The 20,012-nt window shown below is 46.4% G+C and overlaps 2 protein-coding genes across 4 annotated transcripts in view; one reads left to right on the plus strand and one right to left on the minus strand.

Annotated features, from left to right (window-relative positions):
- The window catches only part of CEP104 (centrosomal protein 104), a 40,079-nt gene extending 27,201 nt beyond the window's left edge, over positions 1-12,878 (minus strand). For 2 of the 3 annotated variants that reach the window (XM_060259268.1, XM_060259269.1), the window contains exons 1-8: positions 12,804-12,878; positions 7,668-7,794; positions 6,463-6,636; positions 5,423-5,561; positions 4,793-4,855; positions 2,216-2,292; positions 1,894-2,062; positions 572-730 (exon numbers count right to left, since the gene is read on the minus strand). In XM_060259268.1, the coding sequence (XP_060115251.1) occupies positions 572-730; positions 1,894-2,062; positions 2,216-2,292; positions 4,793-4,855; positions 5,423-5,561; positions 6,463-6,636; positions 7,668-7,780 (894 nt within the window). In that variant the 5' untranslated portion in view covers positions 7,781-7,794; positions 12,804-12,878. Of the gene's footprint in view, positions 1-571; positions 731-1,893; positions 2,063-2,215; positions 2,293-4,792; positions 4,856-5,422; positions 5,562-6,462; positions 6,637-7,662; positions 7,795-12,803 lie in introns of all 3 variants that reach the window. The other variant, XM_060259270.1, reaches the window with a different exon arrangement.
- Positions 12,879-13,109: 231 nt separating this feature from the next.
- On the plus strand, positions 13,110-19,807 carry DFFB (DNA fragmentation factor subunit beta). Its single transcript, XM_060259461.1, has 7 exons — positions 13,110-13,295; positions 14,017-14,143; positions 16,389-16,577; positions 16,840-16,919; positions 17,288-17,458; positions 18,051-18,151; positions 19,366-19,807. The coding sequence occupies exons 1-7, from the start codon at positions 13,182-13,184 to the stop codon at positions 19,622-19,624; spliced, it is 1,041 nt and encodes a 346-aa protein (XP_060115444.1). The 5' UTR covers positions 13,110-13,181; the 3' UTR covers positions 19,625-19,807.
- Positions 19,808-20,012: the final 205 nt, after the last annotated feature.

Here is a 20,012-nt window from a genome sequence, read left to right on the forward strand (position 1 = left end):
AAATGCACTACATCTGAGGGCTGCCCTTGAAGACAACCTCGAATCTTCAACTGGTGCAAAACCATCCCTTATTCAGAATGAGTTGGCATGGTCACAAACAGCTTGTACTATGCCAGTTACACCGGATGCCTATTTGCTTCTAGCTTTGATTCAAGGTGGTGATTTCAAACCATTAAAGCTTCTCATGCCCTGGGACCTACCCATCTGAACGACCATTATGGGTATCAATATGGTAATTGAGACCAGGACAACAAGCCCCTGTGGGATGGCCCAGTAATCCCTCAAATGAACAGTGACAGCAGCAGCTAGAGCAGTTTTTCCAGTAGCTGCTCCCTCTTAACAGAATCTCCCTCCTAAGCATGGAAGGCCACTTGCTTTCTCGTATTTCGTAAGACCTACTAAGACATTCCTACTCCTCCTGGCATCTGATCAGGTGAATTTCAGATTGTAAATACCTCCTTTGAACACAAGAAGGTATTAGGTGAATGTTGACGTGGACAAATGGAAACAACCACTGAATTACAGAAGCCATCAATTTATAATCGGTGCTGCAACAGACGTCTTTGCCCACCGTCAGATCTCGATCAAGGAGATTATGCAGGTCCAGCTGTTGGTAAACTTTCAAGCGGTACGCCTCCATCTGCAGCTTTGTGTGCTTGGCAAGATCATAGTCCTCCCTTTCAACTGCACAGCGCTTCTCCACCTCGTAGCGGCCCAGCCGCTCACCAGCCTGAAACACAGGAGCTCAGAAGTCACTGCTGAAAGTGGAAGCCTCCTTCCTAAAGTCAGCAAAAATAAATTCTGGGGCTGAGAAAACCTGGAAATGAGCTTACTTCTCTTCCATTCCTGTTTGTGTTTTACAATAAGAAAGGTCTTCATACATAGATAAGAGGAGATACAAGCGAGGCTTCTGGTTCTGTTCTATTAAAAGCGCCATGATATAGACAGCTCATTCACATATATTAGAATGTCTGTATAAGTATCTATAAGGGTTAGTTCATCTTTTCAAACATACGCTCAATATTCTCCACGATTTCTTTGTTAAAAATCTGGAGGGGAAACAGATTTAGAGTATCTTTGCTTACGGCCCCTACAGGATAGGACCAGAGAGATATACTAAGCTTGGCACACAGCCGGCACCCAAATACTGGACTACTACTGTCACTGCTCTTACTACTGAGAGACCCATCCAGAACCCATTTTGCTTTGAAGTCTTTAGCAGGAAGCATCCATCTCTCCCAGGATTCCTCCGGGACTAGGACAAGGGTAGAGAGCCACATAGAATGAATGTCAGATGTCTGAGAGCTGCAAGACGTGAAAGTCAGATGTTGGAGGGAGGGAGGGAGGGAAGGAAGGAAGGCATGGTTTGGAGAAGTGATTTAAAGAAAGAAATGCCTTCTCTAAGCTGGTCAACAGAGTGGTAGGGTTTTTGAGAGCCACCCAATATGTGTGAAAGAGACACATGTGGCTCCTGAGCCTCAGTTTGGCCACTCCTGGACTAAGAACATGAACAAGAAACCCACACGAATACACGTTTGGAATTGCACCAATTACATAAGAGCTGCCACTGATTCGCTAAAAAGGAGCTGAATTCACATGTTGGTAGGTTAGACCAAGGGTACAGGTTCAAGTGCTGGACCTGAACCAGGAAAGTCTGGATTCAAATCCCTGTTCAACTATGAAACACAACCTGGGTCAGCCACCAAATCGAGACAGGAATGCATCTCCCATATAGTATAAGCTTCCCTCCTTCAAGTTACAAAACAAAGTCCTTTATCCAAGTTTGCTTAAAAAACTCTCCCTCTGGTAAATGACCAGGAGAGGCCTCAATATCCGTTGCTCCACCCTGCAACAAGCCCCTCCAGGACCGAGAGTATCCCGTCCTGGCAGTACCTTCTGCAGGTCTGCGATCGCCTGCTTGAGTTTCTTGGCGTGATCGAAATGCTCATGCCGCACCGCTTCAATTTTTTTCTCATCCAGCTTGCGAATCATCCTAGCCACCTCCGGATCTTGGTACATGGCAAAGGCCAGATCGTCCAATGGCGAAATGGAATCCGACTTCCTGGGAGGAAAGGGAGAAGAGTATTTCTGGGAGCCATGTGTAAATACCACGGCGTCGCATCCGAGGCAAGGATGACACATTTAACCCCGGGAGAGTTTGGAGGGATGAAACGGCGGCAGGTGAGGAAGTGCCACACAGCCAGGGCATTCTTACCCCATGTATGTTCCTTCAAAGGCTGAGTCATCCAGGTTGTTCCCAAGGTAATGGTCAATCAGTTTCTCCCTTGAAGTCTTTTGAAAGACAAAGAAACCACCATAGAGAGTTTTATTTTGTTAACAGACTGGAGTTCCTTATTCTTCGATGGCTGTCAGCGCTCAATGGGACCCTTTCCACAGCGACTAGACTGCCGCAAAACCCCCTTTCGTTGCGGAGGATTCCAGGGCACGTTCTGGGGAGCAAACTCAGCTGACTGGTCAGATCTGCTGAGCCTTCTGTGCAAACTGAAAAGCGCCAGAGAACACATCCGCTGCCCCACTGTGGTTGCGTGTTGCAAAAGGAAGACTGCAGGCAGCACGCAAGCTCACTTTCAGGGACACACGTTTGCCATTATTGAGATGCTCTTCTAGGTTCTCGGAGCTGTGTCAGCAAACAGCTGCAACTGCACTGCTGCCACTGAGCTGGGACGGATGCCACTGGCTCTTCTCCGCTATTTATCATGTAAATGTGTACTGTGCTTACAACATTAACGTGCAACCCTGCTTTACTACTTTGCACAGAGAGTGATTAAGCTTTGGAATCTGCTGCCAGAGGATGCAGGGATGGCCACAGAAATAAAGAGCTTTACAAGGGGATTAGTAGGTTCATGGAGGATAATCCATCAATGGCTACTAGCCATGGTGGCTGAGGGAACCTCCATATTCAGCAGCACTAATCCTCTGAATCCCAAAGCCAGGAGGCCTGCTGCTGGACATCTGGAGGAACTGGCTGGCTACCGTATGAAACAGGATACTGTACTAGATGGACCACTGGTCTGATTCAGCTGGGCTCTCCTTATGTTGTTATGTTAACCCAGCAATATATGCTCTGACCTGAATGGCCCAGGCTAGCCTCATCTTGTCAGATCTCGGAAGCGAGGCAAGGTCACTTCTCGTTAGTATTTGGATGGGAGACCACCAAGGAATCTCCGGGTTGTTATGAGGAAGGCAGCGGCAAGCCAGCTGTTCGTTTCTGGCCTTGAAAACCCTGCAGGGTTGCCATAACTTGGCCGCAACTTGACGGCACCTACACAGTACACACTGCAATGAACAATAAGAGGGAGGGTCTGTGACCATACACCCGTTGCCTTCTGTGGCGTGAACTCTGTTTACAGAGCTCGAAGGACTGATATCCAAGTTCCATTCTGATCCCTACTTAAGGGCCTTTTCAGGTGAAATTGAGCATATTTATTTATTTTGGTAAATCTATATTCCGCCCTTTCCCAAATGGGCTCAGGGTGGATTGCATGCAAATAAAACCAGTCAAATGCAATAAAAACAATAAAATAGAATTAAAAGCAAACAACACAGCACAGTACCATATAACAAAGGCGGGCGGGCTCATAATGCAGGTTGAAATATAATCAATGGCCTAGATATAATAATTCAGATAACAGGTCACTGTGGGGGAGGATAGCAGATGGTACAGGCAATGGGAAGGACGCCCGCTTGCCTCAACCAAATGCCTGGCGGAACAGCTCCGTCTTACAGGCCCTACGGAAAGGTAACAAATGCGGTAGGGCCTGTATCTCCATAGGGAGCTGATTCCACCAGGTTGGGGCCAGGGCTGAAAAGGCCCTGGCCCTGGTTGAGGCAAGACGGACGTCCTTTGGGCCAGGGATGGCCAAAAGATGTTGGTTGGCAGATTGCGACAATCTTTGGGGCTCATATGGGGAGAGGCAGTCCCGCAGGTATGTCGATCCCAGGCCACGTAAGGCTTTGAATGTCAATACTAGAACCCTGAAGCGGATCCGGTACTCAATTGGTAACCAGTGCACAGCAATTTGCAGAGCATCGGTCGACTGCTTGCCCATAAAGGCAATCCAGTTAGGAGCCACGCTGCTGCATTTTGCACCAGTTGGAGTTTCCGGATCAGTCTCAAGGACAAGCCTGCATAAACCAAGTTACAGTAGTCCAACCTGGAAGTGACCGTTGCATGGATCACTGTAGCTAGCTCCTGGGATGTCAGATAGGGCACCAGCTGTTTGGCCTGCCTAAGATGGTAGAAGACAGATCGCGCAACTGCTGTGACCTGGGCCTCCATGGAAAGGGGGGCATCCAGTGTCACCCCCAAACTCCTCACGTTCTGAGCTGGCATCAAAGGGGCACCATCTAGGGTGGGAAGTTGGATCCCCGATCCTAATCCCCCCCAACCCAGGTACAGGACCTCCATCTTCAGTCGGATTAAGCATATACAAATACGAACTTGTTGAGACCTGTCCACGTGTAAAGTGCTGTCAAGTCACAGCTGACTTATGGCGACCCCACAGGGTTTTTAAGGCAAGAGACGAACAGAGGTGGTTTGCCATTGCCTGCCTCTATGTAGCGACCCTGGACTTAACTGATGGCCTGACCCTGCTTAGCTTCCTAGATCTGACAATATTGGGTTAGCCTGGGCCATCCAGCTCAGGGCTGTTGAAAATAAGCTCAAGAGTGAGACGCAAGTGCCGTTTGATTGACAATTGCAAGCGTGAGGCACCTCTGCCTAAATAAAGCCAGCCACAAAGCAGACAATCCCATTATTTAATACACTTACATGGCTGAAGCTATTGGTGTGGTCTGCTGCTTCGCCAATGATGTTTATTGCTACCAGAGCCACCTAGAACACAGAGGATCAGACAAAGAGATAGGGGTAGGGTACCATGTACTGTGAACCAAACAAAGACTTACATTCTACGTCAAGATAAATCAAGATGAGTGGCCATGTTTGTCCGTAGCAGCAGAAAAGAGTCAGAGTCCAGTAGCACCTAAAAGACTAACAAAAACTGGAGCACGGTAGGAACTTTTGGGGAGTTACCACTCACTTCTTCAGATACCAATGAAGAAGTGAGCAGTGACTCGTGAAAACTCGTACCCGACCACAAATTTTGTTAGTTTTTAAGGTGCTACTGGACTATTACTCTTTTCTAAATCTGCACCACGAAAAGTGTAACCCTGCAAGACATACCAACATAGCTGCATTTTTTTATGTTGCATAATTTTGCGCCCCCCCGAAAATCAGTGACAGCAAGGCACTTCCATGAATTCAAAGACTCCAAATTGCTGCCTTGCAAACTTTGGATTAGATGAAGTCTCAGCCGGACTTATTAAAGACTTCTGCCTGCTGAAGGATGTTTGCAACAGTGATCTTTTGAAAGTCCACAGAACCCCGCCCCCAGCATCTTACCTGACTGTACAAGTTGTACCTATTTACATAGCTTTTGTGGAAAGTCAACTTAAGGTACTGGCCAACTGCATCCATGTAGACAGATTTCAGTTCTCGGGCCTTGTAGCTTGTCTTCTCGTTGTCTGAGAGAGACACATAACTGTAATGGAGGGAGACAGAGAAAACATGACACACAAATGGTGCTGGTTCTGTGAAGATAGGGCAGCCTCCAGGCATGGCAACCACACTTAAAAACCTCATAAACTCATCAGGTGCTGAAGCACACATCCCATCATGCACCCCCAAATAAAATACACACATGACTGCCCATTCACCTTGGTGGCCTTGATTTTCCTCCCACATACCCATGTAAAAGCTACCACTGCATTCAGACCCTTCCTCCCCACAAATGGGATGATTTCCATGAAGCTCAACTCCTTTCGTTTTCACCCTCACTGAAAGCAGGAGGGGTTTTTTTGAGCAGCAACAGTTCTGGCTGGCCCTGACTGGAAATGAAGCCCAATACCTCTGGACAACATTCCTCTTGCCACTGCCATCCTCTACTGTCCCTTGGTGAAATTTAGATTGTAAGCTCCTAGAGGCAGGGACCTGGGTCTTTTGTGTAAGAGTCCATTTTATATTCTAGTCGCCTCAGATGAGTTCTTGAAATAATCATACTCTATTTCACTGGCTGATTGACTCTTACTTGGAAAAATCAGAGAGCTTGTGTACCCTCAGGTATGCCTGTCTCCACTCGTTTAGCTGCTTCTGTTAAGGGTACTTCAAGAAAGCAGTTTCCCTCTGCAAATGCCAAGTGTCAGACACAAAGTACTGCAGGAACTAGTATGTGCTTTTATTAGCATTGCTGCTGCTGGGGCAACATTTCTTTGGACCATGAGGAATTGCCACACACTGTTCCCCCTTGCAGTTCATCTGTGGCACTTCAAAGAGGCCAACACTCAAGCAATCCTCCAGCTCTTAACACTGTAACAACTACCTTGTTTGGGTCAGATAAACACAGACGTGGATACAGATAGATCTGCAGTACAGGAGAGACTTACCCGAGCCTTCGGAATCTCTCTGACTTGTATGGTGCAAAGTACTCAGGCAGGTTGTCGCTGATATAGAACTCGATTTTGCTGGAAATCATGTAGTGGTGAGCCAGCAGCTGCAGTTTTCGAATTCTACATCGCTCCACCATCTGAAGGATGATCTCTTGGGGATACTGGCAGAGCCTGGAAGACACATGCAAGTGCTTCGTCAGTCAAAAACCTCTGCTTGTCGACTTAGCTTCCGAGATCTGACGAGATCGGGTTTGTCTAGGCTACCCAGATCAGGGCTGTTTCAGAGACGTAGCTTGATACAGCCTGCCTCTGCCTCTCTCTCCTGGTATTCCAAGTACTTGCCAGGGTCAGCCATGCTTAGCTTCCACGATCTGACGAGATCGGGCTTGCCTGGGCTATCCAGGTCAGGGCTTTTGTGAGGGGATCCTTTATCATGTTTTCCCAATACATTTCAAGCATCTCTTGGCAACTAAGAGGGAAAAAACCCACATTTTTAAAGAATGAGACTCTCGGAGAGCCAGTTTGGTGTAGTGGTTAAGTGTGCGGACTCTTATCTGGGAGAACCGGGTTTGATTCCCCACTCCTCCACTTGCACCTGCTAGCATGGCCTTGGGTCAGCCATAGCTCTGGCAGAGGTTGTCCTTGAAAGGGCAGCTGCTGTGAGAGCCCTCTCCAGCCCCACACACCTCACAGGGTGTATGTTGTGGGGGAGGAAGATAAAAGAGATTGTGAGCCGCTCTGAGACTCTTCGGCATGGAGGGCAGGATACAAATCCAATATCATCATCATCATCTTCTTCTTCAAAAGCAGGGGCCCCCATTGTGGTGGCTGTGGGTGCCTTGGCACCTGGTGGGGCTTTTGCACAGCAAGGCTTCTGATTGGCCATTGGAAATCTGATTGGCTGTGGAGGTTATTAAAAACAGTTCTTTGGCAAAAGCCGCCTCCACAGCACAAGGATCTTCTCTTGTGTGACTGAAGGTAAGCTATGGTAGCCATTCTGTAATTGGCTCTGCCTCCTGTGGCAGCCATTTGGAGCAGCCATTTTGTGGTGCTGAAGATGCCCCCCAGACTCAAAAAGGGTGGGGACCCCTGGGCTAGAGACCCCATCCAAAGGTATCACCGGTACCCACATGGACCTCATGAACCTGACACCATCTGAAACGGGGGCTGAAATTCCCTCAGATCTCTTTCACTTACAGTACCTTGGTGACCTCCATCCATTGATGGTTGGCGCATGGACCATCAGCTCTTTCGCACTGAAGCCATCTTCATGCCCTGATGAACTTATAACGATGAAGCCAATCTTGTGTGGCATCCTGCCCTCTTGAACTAGCCAGGAGCATACAAAACAAGAAAACAGCATATCATTCTTTGGAAATGACAAACTTTTATTAAATCAGGGATCATAATCTTTATGCCAGCAGGTTTGAAGTCAGTTGGAAACATACAGTTTAAAACCTACATCCTATCACTCCTCAGTAATAATTCTGAATTTAAACACACTTATTTTTGCTAACCCTTCATGTAAGAACTCTGAATATGTCTACGACCAGCAGAAATCATAATACACAGCACGCAAAAATTATAAATAAATAATCCAACAAATAAATACATGGGCTATATAAAATAAGTATTGCTAATGATTTAGTGTACTGCATACGATATCTTTGTGAATTTTACAGGCAGCTGCAAAAAACATTGCGCAAGAAGCTGTAGTCTGCAAACTGACACCCATTAAGAAGCTTCCTTGAAAACTCAACATCAGAGAAGCCCAGGAAACTTCTGCACACAGAGAATAAACTTAACATGTATTTCTTGAGAGAACCACAGACACACTGAAGTGTTTTTTTCCATCTAGTACACTCTACTTCAGGGGTGGCCAAATTGCGGCTCGGGAGCCACATGTGGCTCTTTCACACATATTGGCTGGCTTGGAGAATGCATTTAAAGTTAAAGTTGCTTTCTTTCAGCCTCTCCCTCACCCCATCTATTTGCTTTCCTTCCTTCCTTGCAGCTCTCAAACATCTGACATTCATGTCTTGCGGCTCTCAAACATCTGATGTTTATTCAATGTTAAGCAAGTTTGGTCACCCCGGTCTACTCTATATCCATTCATTTTGGTGGGCGGGGACTGGAGCAACACACAGCACTGCCTTTGCAGATTAAGGAACCCTGGATGAGAGACATTGTTCAGGGCTGCAGAATGTGCTCCTAACAGAGGTGATCCTGAGGCATCCACCCATGGCCCAGCTTGACTCTAGCTAGTAGACTGCACTGGCTCTGCTGCACCATTAAACTATGGGCAAGGAAGAAGACGCAACAAAAAGTTGAAGATAGCAAGAAAAGAAGACCAAAAAATGTGATGGATTGTCTCTAAAAAGGAAGCCCTCAGTTTGCAAGACCTGAGTAGGGCTTTCAACGGTAAGGTATTTTGGAGGACAATAATTCATAGGGGTGATCGTAAGTCAGAAGCGCCTTGACAGCACATAACTTGACAGAACACAAGGAAGAAAACAGGCCAATGCCAACATAATCCAGCACTCATTCTCCAGCACCGGCCAGCTCCCAATTAGTTAAAGCACTTAAGCGGAGAATGAAAATGACCGCTTCCTCCGCTGTTCATCCCTAAACTCTTGGTAATCGGAGCTATATCCCCTGTGAACATGCGTTTTCTTTTAACTATTATAGCTAAAGCCGCTGGCTGACCTATCTTCTGTACATTTGCTGATTCCTTTAAAAAAAACAAAACCCTAGAAATAGCTTTGGTGTTTTACGTGGCACACGAAGCTTATGACACCACTGTATATTTCAAAGCCACTCCTCCAGATAAGAGCTCAAGGTGTCTTACAACAGATTAAGAATGTTAAAATAAACACACGGCAACTTTAAATCATAAAAGGAAATCTAGAACCTGTTTAAGAAGGGGGGGGGGAAGCACAGCAGGAAGAACAACAGCAAACGACAACGATCACCATACAATCCATTAAAAAGTGAAATGAAAAAAACTTCAGGTAAAACACAGGTGGTAAAAATAGGTGTTAAAAGAGCTAGAAAAGAACTCAATTAAGAATCCGGACATATGAAATCATCTTTATCTGCCACCTAAAAGACAGCAGGGTAGCTCCCAGACAAAATTCTATGTGGAGAGCAATCCGCACATGGGGCATCACCATAAAACCACCACATCTCTGGCTGCCACTTTCTTCACTTCTATGGGTGCAGGCAAAAAGAGCAATGTTTGAAATGAAGATGTTAACGAGGGGGCAAGATACTACGGAAAAAAGGAGTTCTTCATGTACCTGGCCTCTAGTCATTTAAGGCTTTAAGAGACAACACTCTGAATTGTGCTGGGAAACAGCAAGAAGGTATGATCTCTGTAACCAGTCCCTGAGCGCAGCTTGCATATTTTGTACTATTTGGAGTTTCTGAACAGTCTTCAAAGGCAACTCCACACAGCTCCACTAGACTGCAGTCCACTCCCTCAGTGCATTTGTTAAAATGGGCCTACAAATGCTTTTGCTATAACAGGAGCCATGAGACTCCTGTTCGGATTTGCAGTAACAAATTAAACCCTTTGCATATTGAAATCTCTGGCCTTCAAATCAATCTGGCTGGCCTAAACCAAAAGCCACATAATGTCAAAAGCCAACAGCAGTGAATTTAACATCCCCCAAAAAGGCAAGTATAAAGATGATGGTCTTCCCCTGTTGGTTGTGCCCAGCATCCAGGATTCAGAGGCTGACTGCCTTAGAAGGTGGAAGCTTGAGCAAACTATACTGGTTAATAGTTATCAGAAGACCTCCTTCTTGATGAATTTGGAATACTGTGCATGGACAGCATGTCACCCATGATAATAACAGGGTGAGCTGTGTTAGTCTATTGTGGCAAAATAAAGCAGAAGCTCATGGGCACTTTAAAGACTAACATTTATTCCAGAACGAATGCTAGCTCAGGAAATCCTATGCTGGAATAAATGTTGTTCGTCTCTAGGGTGACCCCGGATTCCTCCTTCATTACGAGAAGAATGGTCATAGCTGGTTCCTTGTTCCACAGTAGCCCTCCTTTGAACTGCATGAACGATCCATTTAACTTTCAGACATTTCCCTCCCCTGCTCTCAACTCCTCTCCCAGCTCTCAACTGCCGTCAAAGGAACAAGAAAAAACAGGCAGGCATCTTTTCAAAACTGCACAGAGAATCCCCTTCTCCAGACACTTTGTTAAAAAGCAGTATGTTAAATTGATATTTGTACTAGTCCTAAGAGGGGTTTTTTACATTTCTATAAGTCACTTTGGGAGCCAAAAAAACACCATTACCATCAAACACTATATTATTATTCAGGTGATTTATATCCCATCTTGCTCAGCGTACCAAAGGATAAAATGGAGGGGAACAATGCAGGCTGCTGTGAGTATCCATTGTGTAGAAAGGTGGGATAGAAATTAAGTTTAAAAAATTATATACAAACTTGTCTAGCTCCCACTCTTCTTTCTTTTTCTGAAAAGGACACAATCTAAGACAATGTCCGCCACAGACAACATATGAAGCTCCTTAAGGTTAGGGCTGCCAAGTTTGAGTTGGGAAATACCTGGAGATTTGGGAGGTGGAGCCTGAGGAGGATGGGATTTGGGGTAGAATGCCATAGAGTCCACATTCCAGAGTGGCTGTTTTCTCCATATGAAGTGATCTCTGTTATCTGGAGATCAGTGGCAATAACAGGAGGTCTCCAGCCCCCACCTGGAAGTTGACAACCTTACTTTAAGCCACCTATTTGTTTTGTGTGAAGAAGTCCCTGATGCCACCGGCACCATTGGAAACAGCACATTCCCCTGCTCGGCTCCTTATTAGAGTTGCCAAGTTCAATTCAAGAAATATCTGGGCATTTTGAGGGTGGAGCCAGGGGACTTTGGGGGAGGAGCCAGGAGCAAGGGTGTGACAAGCAGAACTGAACTCCAAAGGGAGTTCTAGCCGTCACATTGAAAGGGACCGCACACCTTTTAAATGCCTTTCCTCCATTGGAAATAGTAAAGGATGGGGGCACCCTCTTTTGGGGCTCATAGAATTGGACCCCCTGGTCCAACCTTTTTGAAACGTGGAGGGTACTTTGGGGAGAGGCACTGGATACTATGCTAAAAACCTGGTGCCTCTATCTCAGAAAACAGCTTCCCCAGAGCCCCAGATATCCAAGGATCAATTTTCCATTATACCCTATTGGAATCAGTCTCCAAAGAGCACGGGTGGGGAACCTCTGTCCCGAGGGCTGTATGTGGCCCTCGAGGTCACTTGGTGTGGCCCTCAGGGATTGCTGGGCTGAACCGAGCCGTGCAGCAGCCTCTCTGGGGCCTGGCTGGCCAGAATTGCTGCAGGACCTGGAAAAGTTACTGCCACAATTCAGTTTGCACTTGATTATCCCAGATGGTGTGGCCTAATATGCTAATATTAGGGAATGTGGTCTAATAATAATCCCTTGGCACCTGTCGCATCAACCATCACCAGTGGTCTGACCTAGCCTCAGATCGCAAAGCATGGAGGCACACCATCCACCAGGCTGTCTCTTCCTTTGAGAACGCACGCATAGCTGGTCTTGAGGACAAAAGGAGACTGAGGAAGAATCGCACTGCTACAGCACCAACACTAAATCAGACTTTTCCCTGCAGCCACTGTGGCCGGACCTGCCTGTCCCGCATTGGTCTTGTCAGCCACCAGCGAGCCTGCAGCAGACGTGGACTATTGCACCCTTCTTAAATCTTCGTTCGCGAAGCCAAGCCGAGAGAGAGGTCTAATATGCTACTGAGTTCCTATGCATTTGCCTAGGGCAACGGGCCAGGTGTGTGTGTGCCAGATTAGGCTCTCCCCACATGACTTCAAATAGAAAAACAATTATTTGTATTAATTTTGCCAGCCTGAATCGTTCTCTCTTGGTGGAGCACTGTTTTTTAAGTTGATCATTTTTTATGGCCCATGAATGATGTTACAAATATCCATATGGCCCTTGGCAGAAAAAAGGCTCCCCACCCCTGGCATAGAGAATAATGGAGCTCCCAGCAGACATTTCCCTCCCCTTCCCCCCCCCCCCGCTTTCTGATAATCCTGAAGCGGGGGGAGGGCCTCCAAACCAGGGGATTCCCTGCCCCCACCTGGGGATTGGCAACCCTACTTCTTATCCTTGTATAACCCACTGCCACGTACCCTCCCATCAGGGGTGAGGGACCGCCGCCTGTCTATGTGAGGGAGGAGGGTAGAGGCAGGGAGCGATTAGTCGGGCCGGCCGGTCAATCGCTCCCAGTCAGGCCCCAAAGCAGCGCCCCACCTCACCGCCCGCCTTGTCACCCCCACCTACTTTATTCCGGCGCCATCACAGGGGCCACTGATCTCCTAGCAACCGCTTGGATGCTACTGCGCAGGCGTACGGCTGAGCAAAACGCTCCTGGTTTTGCGCAGGCGTGGACGCGTCTCCTCGCTTCCCTCCTTCTGTGATTCGATTAATGCCGCTGAGGAAGTGAGCATGCGCTCTGGCTGCTCCTAGCCTCCCCCTCCCCCCGACAGGTTTCCACTGTAACTGAAGTAAAAATTTGGGACTGTTCCTTTAAGAGCAAGGGGGCAGGTCCATATCTGAACGGACGTCCCTCTAGGCCAATAAACTTCCGCTTTCGAGTATGTCCGTTTTCAGAACAAAGATCGAAAGGTTGAGGGTTCGAGTTTCCTTTGTGCCTCGGTCATGTTGACGAAGCCCAAAAGTGTCAAAATTCGCAGCTTGGATTGTGATCGCAAATACGGGGTGGCTGGGAAAAGTCTGAAAGAAGTGATGTCCAAAGCCTGCGTCTTTCTTCAGGTCCAGGGGTGCTGGAGGGAAGTGAATGCAAAGGGAGGGGCTGGGGACGGGGCGATCGATTCCTGCTGGGGCAGAGGGGCGGTATCGTGCAAAGAATGCATTCCCAATTTCGAGAGAGCTGTTGGAACGCTGGGGGAAATAAATGCATTTCTTAAAAGCCTCCTTCCATTGTGTCTCTGTATGATTACCGTCTCTGACCTCGCTTCAGCCGCCAAGGAGCTGTGTATTCCTTTTGCGTATTTGCATCTTGTAGGATCCTTCACCCTCTCTTGAGGCAGAGACACAGCTGAATTGTCAGCTCTCAAAGGATTCTCCTTGCTGCATCTCTGCAAGAGTTGCTACATTGGTTTCTCCATATCTTCAAGATGCCTGAGACTTACAAATCTGAGTGCACCCTAGTGTCAATGCAGGTCTGGTGCACAAAATGCCAAGGCTCTGCTTCCCTTCCACCCTTGGGCCGTGGCTCAGCATTGCAGATGGTCCCGGATTCAAGTCTAGCCGTCTGTCACAAGAGACATTACTGATATAGATGTATCAGGGGTCTCTCTCTTTATAAAGCAGCTTTATGCATTTCTAGTGAAACTTCCTTGTACTTAAATTCAACAAGGCAGTGTGCTCTGGTCTGCGGTGGGTTCCTGAGTTTTGGACAGGGTGTGTGCATGTGTCGATTCACCTTTGGTCTGCGCCAACTTCCTGATTCAATGCTTGGTTCCCCCAACAGCTTCCTGCTTCCAGCTGCCGACTGTGTTTGTATGAGGATGGCACAGAGGTAACAGAAAGTTATTTCTGTAATGTTCCAGATAACACCGAGCTTATCTTGTTAGCTCAAGGCGAGATCTGGCACGGCTGTAAGTATGATGGTGCATAAAGAGAAACACAGCGCAAAAAGAAAGAACACAGTTTGGCTGTCAAAAGTGACACAATCTTTTTTGTGTATGACAGAATTTTGATCAAATCTAATGCCCAGCTTTGTGTAAAGCAGGCTTTTAAATGTGGATACATTTTAATCACTTGCAGTGGACACAGAGTTATCCAAATGATTCACTTTTTGCCGTTTTAAACCCCTTCATAAAAACTGGCAGCCTGCAGCTAGAAACTGAGCCAGTAATCCCTTTCCTCTCTCCCTCTGACACATAAACAGGCCACTTCTATTTGCACAAACAACAAATAATGCTGCTTGCTATTAAGCCCCGCGTAAAATTCTTTTATCCTCAGCTGGATAAACTCATCCTTGTCTGGCGTTAGCTACCCATAAGATTAGAATTCTTGATTTAACCTTCTGCCTTAGAAATTAGAATATTTATGAACATTCTGTGATCCTGCAGGGAGGCAATGTGTCACCCTGCATCCTTGAGGACGGAGGCCCATGGTATCACCCCGTGGAGCTCCACTTAGTGGAAGCTGGGTGACCCCTTGTTGAGGTTGATGGGAAGATTTATACCTCACTGCAGCACTATCCTCAAATGCAATGTATTCTTTCCTCCTTGAATAAATGGCACTGGTATCCTGGCAAAAACAAAGGGGTGCTTTCAGGGACAGCATGGTGGTAGTACTCCCCAGTAATCCTAGTGTTTGAAGTGAAGAGGCAAATACTGTACCTTCCTCCCCCAGTTTCTGTTTGCAGCCTGTTTACACTACCCCCAAGAGCTCCAGTCTGCTATTATCTAAATAGTCTTGTTCAGTCGTCTGTGTAACCTTCCTTTGGGTCTCTTTCTGGGTTTGAGCATGACCGAATTCACAAACAGGGATATTTTTAAATTGCTCGTGCCTGTTTTTTTAACCCACATAACCCTTCTTTTGATTTTGATTCTCTATTATGTAAATCAAAACTCCAGTTTTTAATTTATGAGCCATTTTCTGATTCCTTGCATCACGTTTTCCCAGGTGTATGTCCCTTGTGCACCAATATACCAGCATCTATTTGACAGATACCAGGGGTGGTTTTTTTTGTAGAAAAAGCCCAGCAGGACCTCATTTGCCTATTAGGCCAACTCTTTCTGATGGAACTGCGTTCCTGTGCATTCCTGCTCAAAAAAAGCCCTACAGATAACAATGGACATATATACCCAAATAAATATACCAAACCAGTAGTGAAAAGCAGACAATGAAAAACCGTATAGCCTGTACGGCCACTAATCTAATTAGCGGTAATCTAATTAAGCTCCCTGCTCCCGGTCTTTGCACCCCCAAGGAAAATTTTCTGGCTGTGGGGCTGCATATAGGTGACAGTAAGAAGAAATGAGCTTGGGAACATTTGCTCATTCCCACTGGGTTCTGGGAAGTACAAAGGAATGTAGCAACATGAGAGGAGGTCTTCTGGGTCAGACCAGTGGTACATCCTGTTTTTCACAAAGCAGCCCAACCAATCACCCTGGAGGGCACGGAGGCCTTTGCATGATGTTGCCTCCTAGCACTGTGTTTCAGAAGTTTACTGCCTCTGAATATGATCTTTGTTGGTCTTTCATGCCCCGACCTTTGGTGGAAAGACAGCTTTTAAGCAACTGGCTGAGGCAGCATTTTTTTTTTCAAGCTCAGTATCCTTCTGGGAACTCTATTCTACACTGTTCGGTCAGCTGAAGAAGCCCTGGATATGTCTTGGAGAATCTCTGTATGTAGCGAAAGAGTCTGGTGCAGGGCTTTTTCTGTAGCAGGAACTCCTTTGCATATTAGGCCACACACCCCTGATGTAGCCAATCCTCCTGGAGCTTATGGTAGGCCCTGTAATAAGAGCTTGGAAGCTCTTGGAGGACTGGCTACATCAGGGGTGTGTGGCCTAATATGCAAAAGTTCCTGCTACAAAAAAGCCCTGGTTTTATGGCACACTCACAACTCACGTGAGGGTTGCCCAGTCTGAATATAATAAATGCTTCCAGTGTTTCTTGGCAATTGACCCACTGCAAGCAAATTTGCTTGGTGGGACAGCTGTCTGCCCCCACTTTTCATCTCAGAATCCTGTTAAGCTGCCTCCCCCCACTGTCCTGGAACACCGTTTGTAGTGAGTAAGTCAAGGGGCTTGATTAAAAGCAAAGAAATGCCATGTCAATCCATTGCTGCCCTACTTGTCTCCTCCCCCACTCCCTTTAAAAATTGCAGACGTGAGTGAGATCCAGCGCTTTCTCCGGGCCTTTTCCAGTCAGACGGATGATATCATTCACGCAGCGCGGGGTCTGCTCTCCAAGGAGGAAGCCCCCAAGTGGCAGAAGCTGCTAGTGGATCTCATTCAGAACCTCAGTGAAAATATCTCTGCTGAAAGTAGAGAGGAGGATGAGAAGTGGTTTGAAGGTAAGGTCTGCCTCACGCTGGGTGTGGAAGAAGGATGTGTGTGTATCGCTTGGGGAGCTGACTGAGAAAACGTTCTTATATAAATCTGAGTGTAAAGGAAAACAGGTCACCAGGGTTTTTTTGGGTGGTGGTGGTATTTTTTTTAATTGGTGCATACAGGGTGACCTTTGGTGACTGACCGCTATTGGGGGTCAGAGGATAATCAGGTAGGTGGTTGAATAAAGTCTGCCCCTGCTAATGGTTTTCTTTTTGCCTCTTCTAGGAGTTGAATCTCGCTTTAAGACAAAATCCAGTTACATGCGTTACAGCTGTGAGAGCAGAATCCGAGGCTACTTGAAAGAGGTAACGTTGTGCTGATTCATTATGTGTTTATTGAGGCTCTTTGTATGCCTTTGTATAGTGAAACTTTTAACCAACTGACAGGGCTTTCTGAAGTGGAATTACTCCTTTCTAAGCCTATTGACTTCAATGGACTTAGAAGGGTGTGACTCTGTTAAGAATTGTACTGTATATGAAGCATGGCCTTTGCCTTCAAGAAAGTCTTCTGTTCTAGCAGCGAAAGGTGTAACACAAGAATTTAGAGGCGAAAAATTTTGCCTGTTCCAGACATAAAGCAAATGTGATATGAAATCTGACCTCAAGAGAGAGAGGTGGTAAAATGGCTTCCTTTCCGCTCCCCAGGTTACCAAAATGAGTTCCTTTTCCCTCAGGTTACCAGTTATGCCTCTGCTATACATCCGTCCGGCCGAGCCATGTATAAAAAGCTTGTGGAAGCAATGGTGGAGAAACTGAAGTTGGAGAGATACAATGGCTGTTATTTCAACAGAAGGGAAGAAGAGAAGGTGTGTCTTTGCACAACAGAGGGCTGGTTTTCCTGTCAAGTAAGTCTCGACTATTTTCAAGAAAATACAACCCTTTTTTCCAGTGTTCTTTAAAAATGAATGGAGGTCTGCCAACCAATCAGGAACTGACAGGCTGTGTGTTTGTTTTGCCTCTGAAGATGATCCAGTCTTAGTTGAGATTAGGTTGGCTGGCACTCATGGACTAACTGATATTGACTGTTGCCCTCCCACCTCTGTGAGGAGATGTTATTGCCACCCCTACAGGCCTTCTGGACTAAACTGAAGGTTTTTTTCTTTCCTGAAAGGCTCTGAACTGAACAATTTTATGATAATTCTGTGAAAAAATTAAGTTTCAGGTTATTTGTTACCTGCCTTGAGGGCCATCAGATGAAAATGCAGCTAATAAATAAGTATCCCCCCATACTGTAAAATGTTATTGCTTTGTGAAAAGCTAGCACCTCAGGGTGACATATTTTGCCTAGCCCTTTCCTTGATATATTGTTTATTATGAGCAAGAAAGCCTTCAGATGGAGAAATCTTCAAAAATTATCTGTTATCATGGGCTGAAGAATTTCTCTGCCACATTTTTTAGGAGGGCTTTCAAGGGTCAGTGGCTGGTGTGTCTTTACAGGGCCCCTTTGACAATGAAAGCTGTCCTTGCAGACATTCGATCAATCCCTACGGAAACCGGGAAAGCAGGATCCTCTTCAGCACCTGGAATCTCGATCATATGTATGTATGGGATGACATCCAGCCAGTTTTACTGGCATTCAGTTAGAGCAGAGAGCCAGTTTGATGTAGTGGCTAAGCATGCGGATCTTACCTGGGAGAACCTGGTTTGATTCCCCACTCCTCCACTTGCACCTGCTGGAATGGCCTTGGGTCAGCCATAGCTCTGGCAGATGTTGTCCTTGAAAGGGCAGCTGCTGTGAGAGTCCTCTCAGTCCCACCCACCTCACAGGGTGTCTGTTGTGGGGGAGGATGATAAAGGAGATTGTGAGCCACTCTGAGACTCTGAGATTCAGAATGGGGGGCAGGATATAAATATCATCTTCTTCTTCCAAATACACCAACAGCCAGTTTGGTTGCAAGAAATTGTGGGATTGGAGCCCATCCGTTCTGCAAAAACTCTACTTGGGTAGTTCTAAAAGGGCCTGGGCAAACTAATTTTCCCGACCTGTCCCTTTCCCCCTCTCCCCAAAGTTGCTCTCAATGCTTTATCCCTTTCTGGAGCATTCTCAGTCCTCATCAGGCTGTTTTGGAGTTGTTTTCTTTTCCTTGTGGTTAATTTACAAAAATCACATTTTCCTGCAGGCCCACAGAGTCCGAGTAGATATTTTGCCTTATATGTCTGTTGCTCCATTGGGCAGCTCTCCTTATCCACAGGAGAGACGATCAGTTTACTCTTAGATAGGTGGCTACAATTCCTCCCACCTTTTTCCTTTCATGGAAATCAAGGAGGCGCTCATAACTTTCCCAGTACTCACCATATCCATGGCTTCTGTCATCAATCATTTGGGGCGGAGAAAAGTGATAAGAACATTTTTCCCTCTCTCATAACGATGGAAGTTGACGAGGTTGACTCCAGTGTTTTCTGGGTGCTTGGGAACAGGGTGTCCTTGAGTCCCTTCACTGCAGCTCCCCCTTTCCTCTCATCTGCAGTATCCCTTTCCTTCCCCTTTTCACTTCAGACTTCAGCCGAAACCTTTTTGTTGCAACCATGAGGGCTAGGAACTTACATTTCTCTCACACATCTAAAAAGCAAAGCAAAACTCGTCGTTTGCAGGATGAATTTGGCAGGTTTTCTACGGTTGCAAGGAACACACACAGCCAAACTGTTGTGTGTAGGGTTTTTTTGGGTAAGTGATTCTGATCAGTCTGCATTCTGAAAAGGCCAAGGGGATGAAGAGTGTTGAAAGCTAGCATTTCTTTTTTACCCCCTCCAGAATCGAAAAGAAACGGACTGTCCTCCCGACATTAGCTGAAGCTGTCGCAGCCCGTGACAGAAAGGAAGTCAACTGGGAATACTTCTACCAGTTGTTGTTTACTGTCGATAACTTGAAACTTGTGCACATTGCCTGCCACAAGAAAGCCAACCACAACCTTAGTTGTGACAAAACCAAGATCTACCGAAAACGAAGACGCCTCCGCAAGGTCCCAGAGAAACACATTCTGAAAGTAGCTTGCCAGGAGCCTCTTGCCTAAGGCCAAGGAAGAGAGAGAACATTTTCAGAGCTGTAGGGTCAATGGGAACCACTTATTTCTGCTGTGTTCTCGGCTTGCCCATTTCCTGTGTTAATGACTCTTGTGCCTATTGGCTAGTGCCTGTGACGTTTCTCAGACATTATCACATGTTAACATTGAATATACCAAGCAGTTTGCAACTGATTTTGTTTTTAAGGTGAAGGAAAACTGCTTATTATCTCCAAAAATCTTTTTGTCGCTTAGTGAGGGGAGGGGTCATCTCGGCACCAAGTGAACGATCGGATGTGACAAGATAGCTTTGTGATCTTCCTTACCATTTCCAAAGCCCTGCCTTTCTCCAAACTGCTTTATATGAGCCAGTGGACCTGGGAAGAGAGTAGCTTTTGCA

Source organism: Heteronotia binoei, chromosome 18, assembly GCF_032191835.1.
Source record: "Heteronotia binoei isolate CCM8104 ecotype False Entrance Well chromosome 18, APGP_CSIRO_Hbin_v1, whole genome shotgun sequence".
NCBI lineage: Eukaryota > Metazoa > Chordata > Lepidosauria > Squamata > Gekkonidae > Heteronotia > Heteronotia binoei.

Bases quoted from the DNA above. Each gene is read 5' to 3' on its own strand.
- DFFB (XM_060259461.1), top strand. From the start codon at position 13,182: ATGTTGACGAAGCCCAAAAGTGTCAAAATTCGCAGCTTGGATTGTGAT. The intron at 16,578-16,839 runs GTAAGGTCTGCC...TGCCTCTTCTAG, and splicing joins GGATGAGAAGTGGTTTGAAG to GAGTTGAATCTCGCTTTAAG. The intron at 17,459-18,050 runs GTAAGTCTCGAC...GTGTCTTTACAG, and splicing joins AGGGCTGGTTTTCCTGTCAA to GGCCCCTTTGACAATGAAAG.